This window comes from Coturnix japonica, chromosome 3 (genome assembly GCF_001577835.2).
Source record: "Coturnix japonica isolate 7356 chromosome 3, Coturnix japonica 2.1, whole genome shotgun sequence".
NCBI lineage: Eukaryota > Metazoa > Chordata > Aves > Galliformes > Phasianidae > Coturnix > Coturnix japonica.
Window position 1 is genome coordinate 31,195,312 of NC_029518.1, and position 19,675 is coordinate 31,214,986.

Consider the following 19,675-nt stretch of genomic DNA (forward strand, 5'->3'; position numbering starts at 1 on the left):
TGTAGTTGGGTTGTGCTAACCTTGCAGTGAGTCACGTTTCCTCCAAAAGTGATCAATCCAGCCTGACAGAGCAGCGTGTGTGTGAGAGAGGGAGAAAGAAAGAGAGAGCACTTTACTTTTACAGTTAGAACAGATAGACTTCCTCATATCTTCTCCCTTTTGCTGGCTGTAAGTAAATACGTGTTGTGGTTCAGAAGGCTGTGTGACCTGTGCCTGGCTTGCCCCTTTTGTGAACTTCTTAAAAGCACGTGAAAACTAGCTTTTTCTTCAGCCTCCCTAAGGAAGCAGAATGGCAGACTGGTGTTGCCTTTCTGTCCATCTGTAGTCATCTCTAGTGTGGTTGCATATTTTTTTCATGTAACTTCTGGTCAAATTGTGTATACTAATATATTATTAAATCCCTACCATAGAACTTGGTGGCTGAGGAGAGATCCAAGTAGCGATATGCAGAGGGAGAGATGGGTACATGTAAGCTGTTTAGCTGCAGCTGATCAGCTCTGTGCTGAGCTTCACTGGTGCTTGCTGTGTGTAGGAGCGTTAATGCACTTGAAGTGCTTTTGTTGGCCCCGTGGCTTGCGGAAAACGTCGTCTAAAGATCAGGTCAACGCATGCCTGTTACTGCTGCAGCCCGTAGAGAGATTGTCTGTCTCTACTGCTGTCCTTATGTAACTTTTCAGCAGGTTGCGTCTGGGCCGCTATTTCGAGGCGCAGCCTTTGCTGTCGAGCCCTCGACAGGCCTCAGAGCGAGGGGAAGGGGCAGCTGTGCCGTGCTGCGGCCTACACGCCGGCCCGAGGCCTCCAGCCCCGCCGTGTTAAGGCGGCAGCGCGGCGCGTCGGGGCCAGGCCTGCAGCCGCCTCCTGCCCAACATGGCGCAGGTACGGCCGCCCAGCGGGGCGAGGAGCGCTCGTCCCTCAGCTGCGCCGCGAGCCCGGGCACGGCCGCGTAAGCCCGGCTGGCCCGGCGGAACAGCCGCGCGCCTGAGGGCGGCAGGGCCCACACAGCGCAACGCGCTGCGCTCGGACGGGTATTTACGGCACGGGGGCGCGCGGGCGGCCGTTACGGTATCGGGGGGGTGAGGGGGAAGGAGGGACTACGTGCGCGGGGGCGGGGCGGGCAGTGCTGCGTGCTCGGCCCCGCGAGGCGCGTCTCCCTCGCGAGCTCGGTGAAAGGATTTGGCGCCAGGCGGGTCCGCTCTGCAGCTGCCGCAGCCGCACGAACCAGCCGCGCCACCCGCCCACCGCCTCCCGCCGGGGCCTCGACCCAGAGCCGCCGCCGCCCGCCCGAGCCCAGAGCCGCCCCGCGCGCCGCCCAGGGATCGAGCCGCCGCCGCCGCCATGAGCTGCTCGCCCGTCAACGTGAGGAAGCTGAAGGTGTCGGAGCTGAAGGAGGAGTTGAAAAAGCGGCGCCTCTCCGACAAGGGCCTCAAGGCCGACCTGATGGAGCGGCTCCAGGCCGCGCTGGACCAGGAGGCCGGCGGGGGGGGCCCAGCCGGCGGCGCGGCCGAGCCCGGCAACGGCAGCGTGGAGGGGGAGGCGGCCGAGAGCGGCGGCGGCGCCGCGCAGCTCCGCCAGGGGGGAGGCCTCGAGCAGGCCGCGGCTTCGGCGGCGGACGACGACGACGAGGAAGGGCTGGAGGCCGCCGACGGCGACGCCATGGAGCTGGGAGAAGAGAACGGCGAGCGGGCGGGGGCCGGGGGCGGCCCGATGGAAGAGGAGGCGGGCGGCGAGGAGGAGGAAGAGGAGGAGGAGGAGGATGAGAACGGAGACGATCAGGGCTTCCAGGAGGGGGAGGACGAGCTGGCCGACGAGGAGGAGGCCGCGGCCGGGGACGCCAACGGGCACGGGGAGCGGCAGCCCCAGGCCCAGCAGCCCGCCCAGCAGCAGCCCGCGCCGCGCGCCGCCGCCAAGGAGGCCCCGGGCAAGAGCGCTGCCGGCGCATCGGGACCCGCGGCGGCCGCATCCACCGGCCCGGCCGGCCCCGCCAAGCAGCAGCAGCAGCAGAAGAAAGCGGAAGGTGGCGGCGGAGGAGGCCGCCCCGGGGCCCAGGCGGCTGCGGGTGAGTGTGCGCGGCGGGAAAGGGGGGGGAGGGAGCCGTTAATCCTCCACCTCGGCCGCGAGGAGCGGGGCAACGGGCCGCACGGAGCTTTGCGGGCCGCGAGCGGGCGCCTCCCCCGGGGGAGACGGAGAGCGAGGAGGGCTGGGGGAGGGGGCTTCTACCGCCCCCGTGCCGCGTGGTCCCCTCGAGGCCGGGGCGGGGGGTCTGGGGAGCGGGACGGGCGCGGGGCGGGGGAAGCGGGGGCGGGGAAGGGACCGGGGGGGGGGGGGGGGGGGGGGGGGGGGGGGGGGGGGGGGGGGGGAGGTAAGGGGAGGGGCGGGCACCGAGGGGCCGCTGGGGCGCGCTGTATTGTGCTGAGCGGCGCCGGGCCGCCTGACGTCACCTCCGGCCGGGGCTCCTCGGGATGGCGCTGGGAAGGCTCGGTACAATGGAGGCGGGCGGAGGCGGAATCCCTGCCCCGCGGGCGGCAGGGCGGCCCCGCAACCACAGCCCGCCGCGCTCGGCGGCCGAGAGGCGGCGCCGTAGTGCTCGGCGCCACGGGGCCCTGCGAGCGGCGTGGAGCCGGCGGGCTGCGGGACGGGCGGAGCCGCAGCGCTTTGTGTCCGCGCAGCGCACCCAGAGGGACGGGCTTTCGCTCGGCATCGCGGTGCATCGCTGGTTTAGCGGATGGGTTTGGAGTGCGCAGGGAAAACTCGAAACCATGATGTTGTTATTGTAGTGAAAAACGGGATTCTGCCGTGAGCTGCTATTGTTTGGGTTTTATTGGGTTTATTTTGGGTTTTATTTGGGTTTATATATTTTGGGTTTTATTTCCGACTAAAGAGTTATTCCGTGGTGTTAAAGTCATCGGTTTTGTTACAGGAGATGGCAAAACAGAACAAAAACCCGGTGAGAAAAAGAGGGGTGTCAAGAGACCACGTGAAGACCACGGCCGTGGATATTTTGAATACATTGAAGAAAATAAGTACAGCAGGTAAATAAGCTTTCAATGCTGGGCACCATTGTATGAGTGAGGAGAGGTAAGATGGGCTTACTCTAAAAAAGCGTTTCCTCTTACATTGGAAGAGCGCCTGGCTTCATTCTTCACTGTTTTCTTCTTAGGGCCAAGTCCCCTCAACCACCTGTTGAAGAAGAAGATGAACACTTTGATGACACAGTGGTGTGTCTCGATACCTGTGAGTAGCCATGCTTTCCTTTGGTCTGCAGGGATACCAAACTGTCTTTAAGCTTAAAGCCCCACATTTCAGAAATACGGGGTTAAACTGTTTGGTGATTTGCATTACCAGACAACATAGAAATGTTTGATCCTTGCGTTTTAGCATACAAAAGGTATATTAGTCTTCATATTAACAATATTCAGCTAAATTTTTACCTGGAAGTATGTGATGTGCTAATTTGCTGAAGAAATCCTAACTGAAATGGTAGAGTTGCATATGGCAAAACTGACTGAGTGTTCAGTATGTATAGGTGATGCTTGAAACAACCTGAGGAACTGATAACAGCACATCAGCTTCTCACTTAAAGAACCAATAGTAGATAGCTATGGTAGTAAAACGCCTGGACTGAGATTCCTGCATAACTCACTGAAGCCTTATTGATGTATCAACAAGTTTGGGGTTTCTTCTGCTGTTTTCTGACAAATTAACAATCAGCTTAAGTCTGCTGGGAAAAAAACTAAATGACCCATTCGTGTATTCTGAGAGTTGGAGGTGGTTTGTGTAAGTACTGCTGTGATATACCATGACCAGGGTAAAAACCTGTGTTCTTATGGGTAAGTATCAGTTGTTACTGTAGAATTTAAAACTTAAGGTAATGCATTAACTTGTCAGATTCTTTAAATTCCATGAAATGCGACCTTAAGTTTTGGCTTCATTTGGCATATTTGCTAGTAGTTTCAGGTTTTTTCTTCCTGAGAAATGTTTTGAAATGGAAGGAGGCATTAGTTTACAGCCACGTATTTTGCTGAATATGCCATTATCTTCCAACGTGGTGAGTAGCCATCTTTGTGGGAGTCCTTAACTCTCCCAATAACTGACTGGTAGCTACTTCTGATTATTGTATCTAGTAGAAATTTCTGTTACCCACAAACAGTAACTGAAAGTGTCAGCAGGCTGTTGGGAGCACCCCATCAAGCACAGCTTTAAAGAGTGAATTGTATAACAGCTTGGCTCTCTTGACTATGACAATCCATGTATAAGAGGTTTAGTGCTCTTAAGTGCTTCTTGTGTCTTAGAAGAACATTTTGGCTAGAAATTGTTGTGTGTTGCTTTAAAAGTAACCTACACTGTTTTATTCTGCAGATTGCTTTTGTTTGGCTTTCCTGCTACAACTAGAAGTATTAATGGGAATGCTTAAGTCCTAACTATAGCCACAGATGGCTTTGTGCAAACAAGATCTCCTGTTTGAGAATTACCAGTAATACAGGGACAACTGCAGTTTAATATGTGCGGGCATCATGTAGACTTTCTGCTAAGGCGGAAGATACTCTGGTTGCTAATTTCACACCTTTCTTGTAACTGTCAAATAGGTTCAGAGTTTCTTCTGTGGATTCCTTACTCTGGGGGATTCAAGTGCCATATCCTGCACTTCACGTTCCCACTTTGTGTTGTCATTTTGAAAGCTACTGGAAGATAAATCTGAGACTTTACAGTGCAGCAGTCCCGAAGATGTCTATATAACAGAGGTTCCATTTAAGGCTCCTAGGGTTTTGTCAGGATGTTGAGTTCATGCTGCAGATCATGATTGGTTTGGGTTTTTGTTTTTACACGAAATGAGCTCACTTACCATGTGCTGTGTGCTTATCTGCACTTAACTGACTTTATTTTATTGGCTTAATCTAATTGGACTTGGCTAAAGGACTGTATATCTCCTGAAGATGGTACTACTTCCAGTACTTAAACAGAAATACCCGTGTTTGTACTTAGTGCTTTCAGACATTAGGGGTAAGGCTTGACAAAAAGGAATCTAGCAAGTAGCTCTGAGAGCAGCATGCATCTTCCAGATACACTGCATTGGATAACTGACAAAAAAGGTTGAAATAGGTGAGATGGAAGCCAAGTATTTATTAAAGCTTGGGAACTTAGTAGTGGAAGATGGCACCATGCAAATCATGTTTGTTGTTAGTTGCATTTACCTCAGTTCTTTGGCATGTGTCCAGTTGTCCTCCTGCCTTTACCAAATGGCAGCTTAAAATCACCTTAGAAAACTGGAGTCACTTTTAATGCATGAAATGAGAAAGTTTTGCTTTGTTGGTGTTTAGCTTTTCTTTTTTGTGGGTTTGTTTTGCTTTTCTTTTGTTTTTTAAACTGAAGTATGCAATAATTTTTGTTAACAGATAACTGTGACCTGCATTTTAAAATCTCAAGAGACCGGTTTAGTGCTTCCTCACTGACCATGGAAAGCTTTGCTTTCCTTTGGGCTGGGGGGAGAGCTTCCTATGGAGTTTCTAAAGGCAAAGTCTGCTTCGAGATGAAGGTAAGACTTTCATTTTTGTGGGAGGCTGTTTTAGGTGTTAAATATTACAGTGTTTATATTTCAGTGTTAGATGTTAAAGAAAGCATTATGTAATGATGCAGAGAAATGGCTCTCAATGAAAGATGCCTTAATTTGCTAAACTGCTTTCTCTCTTTAAGAAATTAACTTGAAAATAAAGCTGCATTTGACATGACAACGTAACTTACTGTCATAGTTTTAAACAGAGAATTTTAGGCGGCACTTGATGCACCAGAACATAAAGAATTAGAATAGTAGTTGGGAGCTCACTTGTGTTTACTTCATGAAGATTACAGAAGTTTGGATTTACCAAACTTTTGAGTTGGAATGGAAAAGGGCAATCAGCCTTACAAGAAACAGATTCCTCCCACTTGTCAAGGAAGAAAATCAGGAGTCACAAAGTCAAACATCTTGATTTTTAGCAGCGTTAAAGCCTTATTTGCTGAAGATGTGTGTGGACATGTGCTTATTCTGTTCACTTTTTTACTACTTCCAAATGTTAACTGCTCACATATGAGTTGGTAGTGATCCCATTCATTGGTGACTGTAACTCTGGGAGGACAAGAACATGAAACATTGTATTTATTGTCTTGTTACTCTTCAGACTTTCCCTTGGTCACATGACTCAAATATTTGTGGAAACCAGTGGCCTGTGATTTTTTTCCCCACTTAAATTTGATGCTATTTTCTACAAGGCGATTAGAGGAGCTGGTTGCCTCCAGCTCGCAGTGCTCCCAGGCGAGGTTTTTGAATCTGGTTCTGTTGTTTGGTAGTTGGCAATTTGCCTGGGATCTCTGCTTTCTCTGGAAAAGGGTGTAGTATTTCCCTGGGTCTGTCTGGAGAAGTGTTCTCATCTCATGCCACACTTTATTGGCAAAGCAATTCGCTGTTAATCCCGATGTTGTAGCAGAGTTTCTAATTGATTATATTCCTTGCGGGCTGTAATTTTAACGCAGTATCAAGAGGGTTGATATTTTTGACTATCAAGAGAATGCTGTGATTAAGTGCTCTGAAGGTACGTGATGTTTTGCATCTCCGTCAGTCAAGGGATTTGAACATTTAGTGACTGCTTTGTGATTTCACAGGCATGGTTAAGTCTTGTACTTAAGCAAAAAAACTGTTATTTGGACTTGTAAAGATGTAAGCAGAGAATAAAGGTTCTGGATGTTACCATTGCTTCTTTCTTGTTGGGATCTTAGAAAAAAACACTCAATAACTTTTAATGAATAATTTAAAAATAGGTTACAGAAAAGATTCCTGTTAAACACCTGTATACAAAAGACATTGATATACATGAGGTGCGAGTTGGCTGGTCGCTGAACACAAGTGGAATGTTGCTCGGTAAGACCTCAAGTTTTTCTTCTGTGTTATATTGTCTGTGGTTGAAATTTTCCTGTCTGACTAACAGAAAAGCATCTGTAAAACTGAACGATTGTAGCCCGTGTGTTTTGAAAAGGGGTTTTGAGTTATTAATGGATGTTGTGGAAGTTTAGTACTGGGACCAAACAAGGTTAACTATTTAAGATTTTGAGATTATAAGGTTTACGCATAGAAGGAAAATTCGTAGATAATTGTGTTACTATTCTCTTGGAGTTGGGGAGTCTTATTTCTAAACAGCTGGAACAACAAAAAACAACTTCAGTAGATAAGTGGGATCAGATAATTACTGTATTTTTAACTAATAGCTGCTGATGAGATATGTCTGAAAAATGTGTACGAATAGGGGTATTCTGATAGCAGCAACTTTCTAGTTATACGTACTTAAATTCCATCTGAGTTCTTGTGTTTGACGTTTGCTGTTAGCTTGTTCCTTGCAGCTTCATCCTCAGCTGTCGCATAGGCTGAATGTCTGCTAAACTCCCTTTAAAATGGGGAGGGGTAAGTGCTGCTGGAGACTTAATTCAGAAATGCCTTTCTGACTAACTGCATTACAGGTATACTGATTCACAAACAGGTTTTCAGGGTTTAAGAATACTTACTCATGTCTTTAGCTAGAAGTGTTCAGCATTTTGTCACCAAGAATCTGGAACCAGTAGCATAAAGCTTTTAAGGTTAGGGTGAGGAAAAAACTGCTGTTCCATTTTAAATGACACTATTGAATTCTTAAATGCAAGAAACAGCTGTAGCTATTCTGAGGGTGATGACTTGTTTTGGCATCAATGAAAACATTTAGAACAGCAGTTCATTTAAGTAATTGTGAAGTAATTGCGTTTCTGAACAGCTAGAAGAAAATACGTATTATTACAAAGTTTAAATTTCTTGTTCAGGTGAAGAAGAATTTTCTTACGGCTATTCTCTAAAGGGAATAAAGACATGCAATTGTGAGACTGAAGACTTTGGTGAGAAGTTTGATGAAAATGATGTGATTGGATGTTTTGCTGTAAGTTTTCTCTTAAGTTATTCTCTTGAGGAAAAACATCCTTTAATTTTCAGGCTGCTTTGATGTGAGAAGCGGTTGATTTGAAGAAAGACAAGTTATTTAGCGTACTGAGAAGGTAGAAGTAGCATGTATAAGCAGCAGTGGCTGCTGTCAACCTTTCTCATGTTTTCCAAGGCTTTGAAAAGAATAATCATGTCTTAGCACGATCATTGATATTTAAAGATTGTTTCCTAATTTAAGGATCTACTCATTTTATAATGGTGTTATTAGAAGTTATATAAATACAGCCAGTGTGGTGAAATATTAATGTGTTTTTATGCAGTGTGCATGTTTTTACACAAACTAACGCTTTGTCTGTGAAACAGAATTTTGATGGTGATGAAGTGGAGCTCTCGTATTCCAAGAACGGACAAGAGCTTGGTGTTGCATTCAAAATTAGTAAGGAAGTTCTTGATGGGCGCCCACTCTTTCCACATGTTCTCTGCCATAACTGTGCAGTTGAGTTCAACTTTGGTCAGAAGGATGAACCTTACTTTCCTGTACCCGAAGAGTATACCTTCATCCAGAAGGTCCCCCTGGAAGACAGGGTTCGAGGACCAAAAGGACCTGAGCAAAAGAAAGATTGTGAGGTAAGTTTCCTGGTTATCTCAGAAGTTGTTGAGGAGAGATGAACCCAAGTGTTGTATTTTAAGCTGTTAAAGAAAATTCACCTTTCTGTCTGAAGAATTTAATACTGAGTAGCTTGTGCCTCTCTCCATACTAGATTTCCATTAGGGTTGCTAGGCTTAGTTGCTTATTAAGGAATATCTGTGAGCTAGCATCAAATACGGAATGTGTTGTAATAGGTGGTGATGATGATTGGATTGCCTGGAGCTGGCAAGACTACATGGGTAACTAAACACGCAGCAGCAAATCCTGGGAAGTACAACATTCTTGGGACGAATACTATTATGGACAAAATGATGGTAAGTTGATCATTTAAAGACTTGCTGTAAATCCAAGGTCCTTGGCTGCCAGGGAATTCCCTTCAGTCTAAGTAATCTAAGAAACACGTGATCGTTATTTGACTGACTGTGAGTGCTAAAGATGTTACCGTGCTGAGCTACTTCTCATACACAGCATAGCCAGATTTTGAAATTTCTTATGTAATAAATATCAATCAGGAAGTAATTGATGTTTACCCATTTGTTTGTCTCCGTCCTCAGTACAGAAAATACAGCTTGGAGTCAGTAATACAAGTACACCTCAGATTCAGCTGTATCAATTCAAACAAATTCTTTGCTTATAAAAGAAAAAAACTGAATCGGAAGTTTGTATTTATGTATTTTGTATCCCTGAAGCCAGTTGAAAATAACTTTAGCAGAGCAAAATATCAGTTGTGTGTACTGAGTCTACTATAACTCAAATTTCTATAGGTTGCAGGTTTTAAGAGGCAGATGGCAGACACTGGGAAGCTTAACACACTGTTGCAGCGAGCTCCACAGTGTCTTGGAAAATTCATTGAGATTGCAGCTCGTAAGAAGCGGAATTTCATTTTGGATCAGGTAGAAACTTCAGTAAAAAATTGTTAAGGAATTTTGCTATAGGCTGTAATGTAGTAATTAAGTGGGATTAAAGTTATATTTTAATAGCGGTTGTTTCACTTACTGATTTAATGTGCAAAGTTGAGATGCTACTGCAAATGCTTTTCTGAACTTCTATGGGATGTGGGAGGAATAGTGTAACACTTTGATATGAGCTCGTTCGTAACTTTGCATTATGCAGCTTCTTTATGTCCAGTTATTTGTAAACTTCAATGCAAGCTCTTGTAGAGGTGAAGTCTATACACCATAAGTTGACTTCCTTAACTCTTACAATGACAGCTACGTGTAGTAAGTTACTGCATTTTTTTCAGACAAATGTGTCTGCAGCTGCGCAGAGGAGAAAAATGTGCCTGTTTGCAGGCTTCCAGCGCAAAGCAGTTGTTGTTTGCCCAAAAGATGAAGACTACAAGCAAAGAACACAAAAGAAGGCAGAGGTGGAGGGAAAAGATCTTCCAGAGCATGCAGTTCTCAAAATGAAAGGCATGGAACATAATCCTATACTGTGTTTTAGGATGCTGAATATCTGCTTAAAGGATTAAGTAAACCTGAAATCTAAAAATTTACGTTATCTTAAACAGTTGTACTTAAACAAAACTGGAAGACTATTGTAACTTGTAGGACAACACTATATTGTGTTCCCTCTGCTGCAGTCCTTAACACTACTCATTTATGCTGATATGCTTCATGCAGATGCACAAAGCTGTCTTGGCATAAAGTGCCCTATTTAAGTGACATATTTGGCAGAAACTGATGTTCTGAGTGGAGGCTTATAAAGGGAAAAAAAAAAAGCATAGGCAGAATGCTTTCAAGGTTTGGAACAGTACTGGCAACTCCATGGAGACCCTTTTATTTCTTTTGTCACTCTTACCTTTCTTTACTGCTCAAATTACGTAATTTTGTCCCTATGCTGAGAGAATGTTGGGGGTGGGAGGAAGAATGAGAGAGAAAGGTGGTTAAATGCAGCTTGAATTGTGGCTGAATGGAGATGCTGAATACTCAGTGTTTTTGCAATTATAGGGAACTTCACACTGCCAGAGGTAGCAGAATGTTTTGATGAAATAATCTATGTAGAATTGCAAAAAGAAGAAGCTCAGAAACTCTTGGAACAATATAAAGAAGAAAGTAAGAAATCTCTTCCGCCAGAAAAGAAACAGAACACTGGCTCAAAGAAAAACAAGAAGAGCAATAAAAATCAGTTTAATAGAGGGCAGAGGGGGCGTGGAGGATTCAACATGCGTGGCAACTTCAGAGGAGGAGGTGAGCCTAGAAATAAGTGTATAAATGTTGGGGATAACGGATTGCAAAAATAAGAAAGGAAAGCTTGTCCTATTTGAATTGCATCCATTCTGTGACAGTATCATCGATTTCAGTTCCAGTAAGTTTTTAATAGCTTGACCTTTAGTGCAAAGCTAATTTTCTGACACGTTACAACTGAGCTTCACAAAAAATGTTGCTGTTTGTGTAGTTTGAGGTACAATTTTAAGTTCTTACAGTAAATCTGGTGCTTCCTTGTGTAGAACGCCATATTAAGGGGGCATTTGGTATCTTTATGTTGCTTGGCCGTCATGGATAAAAGGTTATTTTGAAGTGTTTGCATTGGAACTTCTGCAGTGAATTTTGGCATCTCGTTTTTTCACCTTTTAAGAGTCTTTGTTTGAAGCTGTAACTGCGTGAGAGACAATTAAGGCCTAACAGGTACTTGAATTGAGCAAACTTTTCTCTGCAGTCCCAGGCAATCGAGGTGGATACAACAGGAGGGGAGGCAATATGCCACAGCGTGGTGGAGGTGGAGGTGGCGGTGGTGGCGGCAGCAGCGGTGCCATTGGCTATCCTTATCCTCGTGGCCCTGTCTTTCCTAGCAGAGGTGGCTACTCAAACAGAGGAAATTATAACAGAGGTGGAATGCCCAACAGGGGAAACTACAACCAGGTAATGCTTGTCATGGAGGAGTTACTAGTTGATATGCAGTACTCTGGATACTGTTCTGTTGTTGACAGGCTTGTTAGCTGTGGATAGTAGCAAGCTTGGTACACTTAGTTCCACAGCAAAAGATTTAACTTTCTAGCTAAGAGTACATGCCTGGAGCTGTAAGAACTGTGAATGCTGATGCAGTGGTTTCCTAGTAAGCCTATCTTAGTCCTGATAAAGCTGAAGGTTTTTAGAGTTTCTGTTCCATTGTAAAGCACTTCATAGTCTGAGCTTCATTTATAGAATGTGGGTCTACCCTGTGCAGTTTATGCTTAAGTCTGGCTTATAGTCCAACTGTTTGAGTTTAACTAGAGTTGGGTTTTGATACTGCACAAATTGTGCAGAAGTCCGTATAAGAGCAGCCATACTAACAGGTGGTTTTGTTCCCTCATGCTGTCCAACCTGCAGTATCAGTAACTGTTGTTTGACCTTAAGGGCAGAGTGTATCTGTTCAGAAGATAAAGTGGATGGCATTTAAAGAATTTTCTGGAAATTGCTCTGGAAGGAGTCTTTGTATTGACATCTTGTATCAAATCATGAAAGACATGCTAGCTTTGGTCTTAAACTGACAAAGTATCAGTGAAAGCACTTGAAAATATGATTCTGATTACTGAAGAGCCAGTAGATGGAGCCCAAGCTAATAAACATGGCTCAGGTTTGTCTAACACAAATGGGAAATGCAGTATTTTATCATAGATAGTCTTTTGTACAAAGGCTTTTATTTAAAGTTTTGTGATCTAACTCCTCTATTTTAAGTTGTATGACCCATATCCTTTTGTCCGATCAGATAACATAGCAACTACAATCTTCCCTAACTAAAAATAGGCAAGCTCTAGTATTTTTAGTTGTCCTAGTGCAGTTTAGTAGCTGGATATAGGGTGAGTCAAAACTGGATTAGCCAGCTTTCCAAACCATTGGCAACTGTAGTCTGTGTCTGGGGTAAAACCGCTGCCACTAAACAGGCAGGTTTTAAGAGGCAGCTGCTTGAGGCTGGCTTTTGGTATTTAACCCAGCCCCGTTACTGATACTTGAAAGATTGGGTATGGCACGTGTTTTGGTGGCAGTAGAAGGACTGGTGTTGCTGTGTTTCTGCCAAGTCTGCATGGATGAGGTGGCTCAAAACTGTTGTCCTCTTGCAGAACTTCAGAGGAAGGGGGAATAATCGTGGCTACAAAAACCAATCTCAGGGCTACAACCAGTGGCAGCAGGGTGTAAGTAGTAATAACTAAACTTTTTCCTCTTAATTTGACTGTTAAGTGTTTCAGAATGCTTGGAAATTAATGTGTAACCAGCACCAGAGAGCAGAATCTTCTAATGCCAAGTAATATTATAAATAGTTCTGCAAAGCTTGATCTGGCTTGATATATCAAGTATCAGCTATGGCGCGTTGGTCTTAATGGCATTGAAGTATTTGGCTCTGTTACTACTGTGTAATGAACGTAACCACCTCCAGTTGTTCTGGGATTTGCTGCTATTTGAGACGATTTTAATCTCAAGTTCCTGGATAAGTTAAATGTGTGTTTAAAAACTCGTTCTCTAAGAAGCGTGTTATGTGCTAACTTAATTAACTATTTTAACTAACTTAAATTAACTATTTATCCATTTATTGCAGCAATTCTGGGGTCAGAAGCCATGGAGTCAGCATTATCACCAAGGATATTATTGAATACCCAAATAAATGAACTGATACATATTTCTCCCAAACCTTCACAAGAAGTCGACTGTTTTCTTTAGTAGGCTAACTTTTTAAACATTCCACAAGAGGAAGTGCCTGCGGGTTCCTTTTTTAGAAGCTTTGTGGGTTGATTTTTTTCTTTTTCTTTTTTTTGTACATTTTTAATTGCAGTTTTAAAGTGATTCGTAAGAGAACCTCAGCATTGTGCACGATAAGAGAATGTGTCAGTATTTCAGGGTTCTACATTTTATCTGTAAAATGTGACTTTTTTTTTTTTTACCACAACAAAAGTAAAACGTTGCTTTGTACCTGGTGTCTTTTTATTAAAGAATTTTCTCCTTTTTCCCCCCATTTACCCCAATTTCTAAGAAACAGTCGTGAGTCGTGTCACAAATACGATCGAAATACGAGCAACCAGATTCGTGTGGAGGCTCCTTGGTAGCCCTCATGAATATATAATGTAAAGCTCCATATTACACTCCATCCTCTCTATAAAGCTTTTGTGTGGGGAGGTGGGAAGGGGGTGGTAAAAGTTTCTGGCAATAAACTAGGACTTTTTTGTAACATTTGGAACTCGATGAGATTGGGGGTGAAGAGGAAACCTGGAGCTCAATAGTGAAGGTGGAGTGTATGTAGAAGCTCTTAAAGTTGTAAAACTTGGTTGCGTTACTTGTGGAGGCTCAAACTTGTGAAGGTACACCACCATAATTTCTTTTCCATTTGTTCTGCATTTTGATTCTGAAAAGAAGCTGGCTTTGCCCATTTCTTATTAAACAAAACTTGTTGTAAATCCAGTTGTCTAATGGGATCTATATGAAGTTAGCTGTGTGTCTGTATAACTTCCCCACCAAATACTGTATACCTAGTGTGCTTGTAGTAGTTACTCCACCATTTTGTAAGCTAATGAAACTGTGAGTCACCCATTTTATATCTAATTTTTAATCATGTCGATTCTCAAATGGGTGTATCTCCTCAGCCTGCTGATTCCTTTTCTCTTTAAAGAAAGTGGGTGGAGAAATTTAACTCTAGACGTTTGTTTGCAATAAAATAAATTCATTTTACTCTTGCTTTGGGATTGTTGCCATCAAGGTCTAAAATCCCTTTAACGCTATAAAGAGGAAGAGAATGTATGGAAGTGACCATGTCGGACAGTTCTGAACTCATTACTTTGTACATGCTGAAATACTTGTGTTTCTTTAATACTCTAAACCAGTGGTTGCTCTGTTAGAGGTGTGTCACATGTATAATCTCACAGCTTAACGGTTACATGCATAGGGCAGAAGTCTTCTGAGTTTCACTTGCATCATGTAAATCCACTTAATCTATTTATTGTAAAATAGAAACTAGGGAAGAAGTAGAGGAGGAAACCGCAGGGACTAGAGGAGAGTTGTCACAGAACGACTCCTGAAGTGAAGCAGAGCGCTTTAACTGCTGTTTTGTTCAGACTTACGCTTTTTGTAATACTGTAGCGATAATGTTAGCTAATAACCTACTGCATCTTAATGCCATGAGTCAGGGAAGAAACACAACTGCTTGGTGTTGGCCTGACAGCGTACATGTGAAAACATTGCTGCCAGCAGCTGGGAGTTGGAGCTGGTGTGCCGAGTTCCTGTTGGCAGTGTACAGTAGATTGCAGAGGCTTTCCCAGCAGCAGCGTAGAGCTAGAGGCAGTGTAGTGTGCTTGAAACCTTCCTCAAATGTTAGTCGATTTCTAATAGTCCTTGAAAGTAACGATAAAGTTGTGTTGCTCTTCTAGCCTTTATAGCAGATGACATTGCATATTGACATTAAACATTAACAGCACCACCTCCTTGTTAATACTGCTTTAAATCATCCCTTTACTTTGAACAAGAACAATGTAAGTTGTCTTTAAAGAAACATTATTTAATGAACTAGAAATATGGGAAATATAAACCCAACTGTTTTTGCTGAAATGGAATTTTCTTTAGACTTGCAAAGCAAATCTTAGTGTAATTAAGTTCCACCTCCCTTCTGCCTTCCTCCTAAGAACCTAACACTTTGTATGGAGTGCTGATCCTTTGCTTATTTTGGTACTCTATAAAATTATATAGTCTTAAACTGAAATATAAGAGCCTACACTTACTATGTGCTTGTAAAGTTTGTATTTTAATGCAAAAGTCTGGGCTGTTTTCTTCTCTTTTCAACATACGGTGTTAATGCCACAGTGGAGAGGAAGGGCTTGAAGTGGCTTCCCATTGAAACAGGAGTATGTCTCAACTAAGAATACTCCTAAATGAGGAATGTTGCCTTAAGGTACTCAGCACTAACTGCTCCCTGTGATTTCAGGTACAGAAACATAAAGCTTCTATGTGCCATCGAGGAACAGTTAGTTCAGAAATGTGATATGTGAGTGTAAGTACTTGCTGTGCTCATTGCAGAGCAGGCCTTCATTTGTGTGAGGCTTGGTTCAGCCTGGGTTCATCCACAAGGGAAAACTTCCTTTAGTTTATCTTAGCGTAGCTATTGCTAAAAGGGAGATTTGTTTTGAAAATTGTTTACCTAGAACATCGCTACTGTTCCAACTAACTTCAATTGCCATTTATTTCCCTGAAAAAGTCTGGTAACTTAGTAGCATCGATGCAAAGAAAGCACAGCTGCATGTTGTCAGCATGGCAGGGCTGAACCATCTGTCATATTGAGTAACTTCACAGCTTATAAGGACTTGTTTACAGGAGGAGAGGTGCCTGTTCCAGCAGCTGTGGTGCTGGTGGGGGTGTAGCACATGCTCGTGGCATATAACACCGTGGCAGGAGGGTGGTGAGGACTGGGGCTCCTTGTAATGCAGCCCAAAGCTGGAGCGCCTGGGCCCTGCCTCCACAGCAGCACCGTGGTGGCTGCTGTATGTCTGAGCCTCAGGAGCAGGGCTGCACTGCTGCCTGTGTCCTGCAGCCCAGTCTGGGGCCTGCTCACATCTTGCTGCTGCAGCTATGGCTGCTTTACTGTAGAGCCGTGTGTATGAGGCCATGCTGGAGACGAGACAGAAGGCTTCCATTTGGAAGGCAAAGCCAACAAATACTTGTGTTGTCTTTGAGTCACTGCGCACAGCAGTTGCTAGGGTACGTGGGGTAACACGGGAGCTCCCCTCACACCCTGCTGTTGGCATGAGGCTGTGTCCTTGGGGCTCTGTGAGTACCTCAAGCCTGGCACTGAAGCATTCTCAGGTAACCTGAGGTTGGGCCCTTACCTGTGGGATGCTGGATTCTAGCTTACTCTCTGGAACTCCTTATGGGAGCCCTGTCCTCAGAGCCAAACCCTGCTGTAAGAAGCCAGCTTTGCTCATGTGTTGGGCTGCCTGGGGGTTACTGGGCAGTGGGGTCTCCATGTGGTGGAGCCTGTGTGCCTCGTGCCTATGGCAGAATGATGTTTGACTGGCTAAAACATTCCAAAATTGCCCTTCTCCCTCAGCACTGCCCCATTTTTTCTGATGGTGGAATAAACTAACCCAGAATTGTGGCAATGCTGTGTGCAGTCCATGCCACTGAGGTTAAAAAAAGTATCAGTGGTATAAGCTGCTGGTTTTTTACATCTCCTTCTATGACACTTCTGTTTGTAATACAAACAGCCAATGATGTCATCTCTTACAGCGTGGAAGTTTCCTTCTCCATGACCCTTTGGAAAACTAGGCCAGTGCTTTGTGGAAGTGCAGCTGTGGGCTGAGCCCTGAGCTGTCTGCCTGAGTTACAGATGGAGATACGGAAGGACTTCTGCAGATGTTCCACAGCTGCATCTGACACTCTCACAAGCAAAAAAGTGCACACACACAAACACACACTGTAATACAGCTCACACTGCTTTGGCCCTGAAATGGGGCAGAGGGTGGGGACAGACAGGAGGCTGCAAGGAGAGTGGAGATTTAGAACAGTAGCTTTGCAATTTAAGTGTTAAAAGCATTGTGAGGTTAGAGCAGTGTCCCTCCTCACACAAAGCTCATCTAGTCTTATGGGAACGACTGCAGTGAGGGAGAGGGAGGCCTCTTGTTACAAAGGTGAGTTGTCATAAGGATCGTAGAGTACAGCTCCCAACTCCACATGGGACAACCCAAAACTCAGACCACGTAACTGAGCATTGTCCAAATATTTCTTACACTCTGGCACTCATGGCTGTGCCCACTGCCCTGGGCCATGTTCCATGCCCACCACCTTCTGGTACAGACCCTGTCCCTCACCCCCAGCCTCCCCTCCCCTGGCACAGCTCCATGCCGTTCCCTCAGGCCCTGTGGCTGTCACACAGCAGAGCTCAGCGCTGCCCCTCTGCTCCCTGTGAGGAGCTGCAGCCGCCATGGCTGTGGCCTTTCCTCAGCTCCGGGCTGGCAAACCCAGGGCCCTCAGGCACTACTCACACACGTTGCCCTACAGACCCTTCATCTTCATAGCCCTCCTTTGGACACTTTCTCATAGTTCTATGTCCTTACGTTGTGGCATCCAAACCTGCACCCAGTGCTGGAGGCTGCAGGAGGCAGCCAGGAAAGCAGGGCCTGGCCAGCATCGGGCTGTATGTGACTCCAGCCTTCTTTTGCCTTTGTGCCAGCGCTGGGAGTGGCAGGAAGTTTCAGCAGTGAGTGAACTGCTGCACGAACTCAGAAGTCGCTCAAAAAGAGAGCTGCTAAATGCTTAACACATTGTAAACTTCAAGAGGGAACAAACAAAGGCAAGTGTAGGAAACCTGTTGTGCAGTCATTCACGCTGGGTGCTTTCTGTCCTTGCACACAAGCTACCTTACAGCAGGTTTTTGTTCCATTTCCTGCTGCAGTAGACGGTCTTTGATCTGCAGAATCACTTAGGAGCTAAGTTGCTGAAATCGAAACTATTTTCACACATACATAGAAAAATACTATGACGTGGTAGTCCAGGGAAGATGCAGTTTTTACATTGAACAGTGATGGTGGAACACACAAGGATCTGGAAGTCCTTGCTCCAGGAGTTACCTCTCCCATAGCTGGGATCAGACAAGCCCTTACTGGGACACCTATGGTTACTGATATGGCTTATAAAAGCAGGTATTTCTTTCCTGGTCTGCACCTGGCTTTAGTTTATGTTACATTAGCCTACATTAACTCTTCCAGAGCTCTTTGCTTACAGTTTCCCCTAAGTTCTAACAAAAACTCTCATTGGATGTGTGGAGATCTGTGCTTGGAGCAGTGTGGGTGCCTGAGACAAGTTTAAAGTAAGAAGGTTCAGCAGTACCAAGAACTCCCTGAAAGAAGTTGTTAGGTGTAATCATGTGCTTGAAGTACTAATTGCTTACAAGGTGAGCAATATGGGAAAATTTGATTCTCTTTTCTTCCAGTCCGCCTGTATGTCATTTATGGCACAGGCTGGACCTTCATTTGGACCGCACTGAACTTTCAGCTTTGTGGGGCTGCTGAGTGAAGTTGATAAGATAAGCTCTTGTGTTATAAAAGATAAAAGGACTTTTGCCTTTGTGTTAAGAAGGCAATAAAAGAGGAAGGGGAGAGGTAACTAGTAGGACTCACAATGTTTTTTTCTGAAGGACTAGCAGCCGTCTCTGAGTTGTAGAACAGTTCACAAGAGCCCTCTAGAGATGCTGTCTGTCCTTCCATCGAAGCTGTGCAGTAGCAGTGCTCAGTTGGGGCAGATGGGGCTTCATCTAGCAGGATCTTGAAAACCTGCAAGGACAGAGATCACACAGCCTGTCTAGGCAGCCTATTCCCATCCTGTGCTACTTTCAGTAAAGAAGTTCATCCTAATGGCTGCCCTCCACCAGCTCAGGCTGCCCAGGGCCTCATTCAACCTGGCCCTGTGTGCCTGCAGGGATGGGGCACCCACAACTTCTCTGGGCAGCTGTGCCAGTGCCTCACCGCCCTTTAAGTAAACAATTTCTTCCTAACATCCAACCTGAATCTTCCCTCTTTCAGCTAAAAGCCATTCCACCTTGTCCTGTCACTATCAGACTGTGTAAAAAGCCGGTCTCCCTCCTGTTTACAAGCTCTCTTCAAGTACTGGAATGCCACAATGAGGTGTCCTTGGGGCCTTCTCCAGGCTAAACAAGCCCAGCTCCTTCAGCCTGTCTTTGTAGGACAGAGAGGTGCTCCAGCCCTTTTACAATCTTCATGGCCTCCTCTGGACCTGCTCTAATAGCTCCATGTCTTTCTTGTGCTGCAGCCCCAGATCTGGATGCAGTACTCCAGATGGGGCCTTACAGGGGCAGAGTAGACAGGGACGATGACCTCTCTCACCCTGCTGGTCCCCTCCTCTTTTGATGCAGCCCCTTGATTTGTTGGCCACCTGCTTCCTGACACAGCCCAGCTTGTGACCGGCCCTGTTTGCAACAAGAACATTGTTTGCTCATATTCAACTTGGCATCCACAGTAAGCACTATCCATATAACAGGGCTGCTGTACGGTTTCCAGCCTCTGTTGTACACTCTTGTATAAGCAGCTTTCCTGTAATAAGATTAATAATTACAGCAATTTATATTCATTCAATTGTTAAATAGTGAGTTGAGCATCTAAGAAATAAATATTAGACAGCAACAACTTG

The 19,675-nt window shown here is 45.2% G+C and overlaps 1 protein-coding gene across 1 annotated transcript; it reads left to right on the forward strand.

Annotated features, from left to right (window-relative positions):
- Nucleotides 1-1,126: 1,126 nt before the first annotated feature.
- On the forward strand, nt 1,127-14,960 carry HNRNPU (heterogeneous nuclear ribonucleoprotein U). Its single transcript, XM_015857680.2, has 14 exons — nt 1,127-2,056; nt 2,918-3,029; nt 3,158-3,231; nt 5,391-5,530; nt 6,790-6,889; nt 7,816-7,928; nt 8,294-8,557; nt 8,774-8,893; nt 9,344-9,472; nt 9,823-9,991; nt 10,529-10,768; nt 11,238-11,440; nt 12,619-12,690; nt 13,092-14,960. The coding sequence occupies exons 1-14, from the start codon at nt 1,336-1,338 to the stop codon at nt 13,143-13,145; spliced, it is 2,511 nt and encodes an 836-aa protein (XP_015713166.1). The 5' UTR covers nt 1,127-1,335; the 3' UTR covers nt 13,146-14,960.
- Nucleotides 14,961-19,675: the final 4,715 nt, after the last annotated feature.

Coding starts and splice junctions, on each gene's coding strand:
- HNRNPU (XM_015857680.2), top strand. CDS start 1,336: ATGAGCTGCTCGCCCGTCAACGTGAGGAAGCTGAAGGTGTCGGAGCTG. Junction 3,030..3,157: donor GAAGAAAATAAGTACAGCAG/GTAAATAAGCTT, acceptor TTTTCTTCTTAG/GGCCAAGTCCCCTCAACCAC. Junction 8,894..9,343: donor CTATTATGGACAAAATGATG/GTAAGTTGATCA, acceptor AAATTTCTATAG/GTTGCAGGTTTTAAGAGGCA.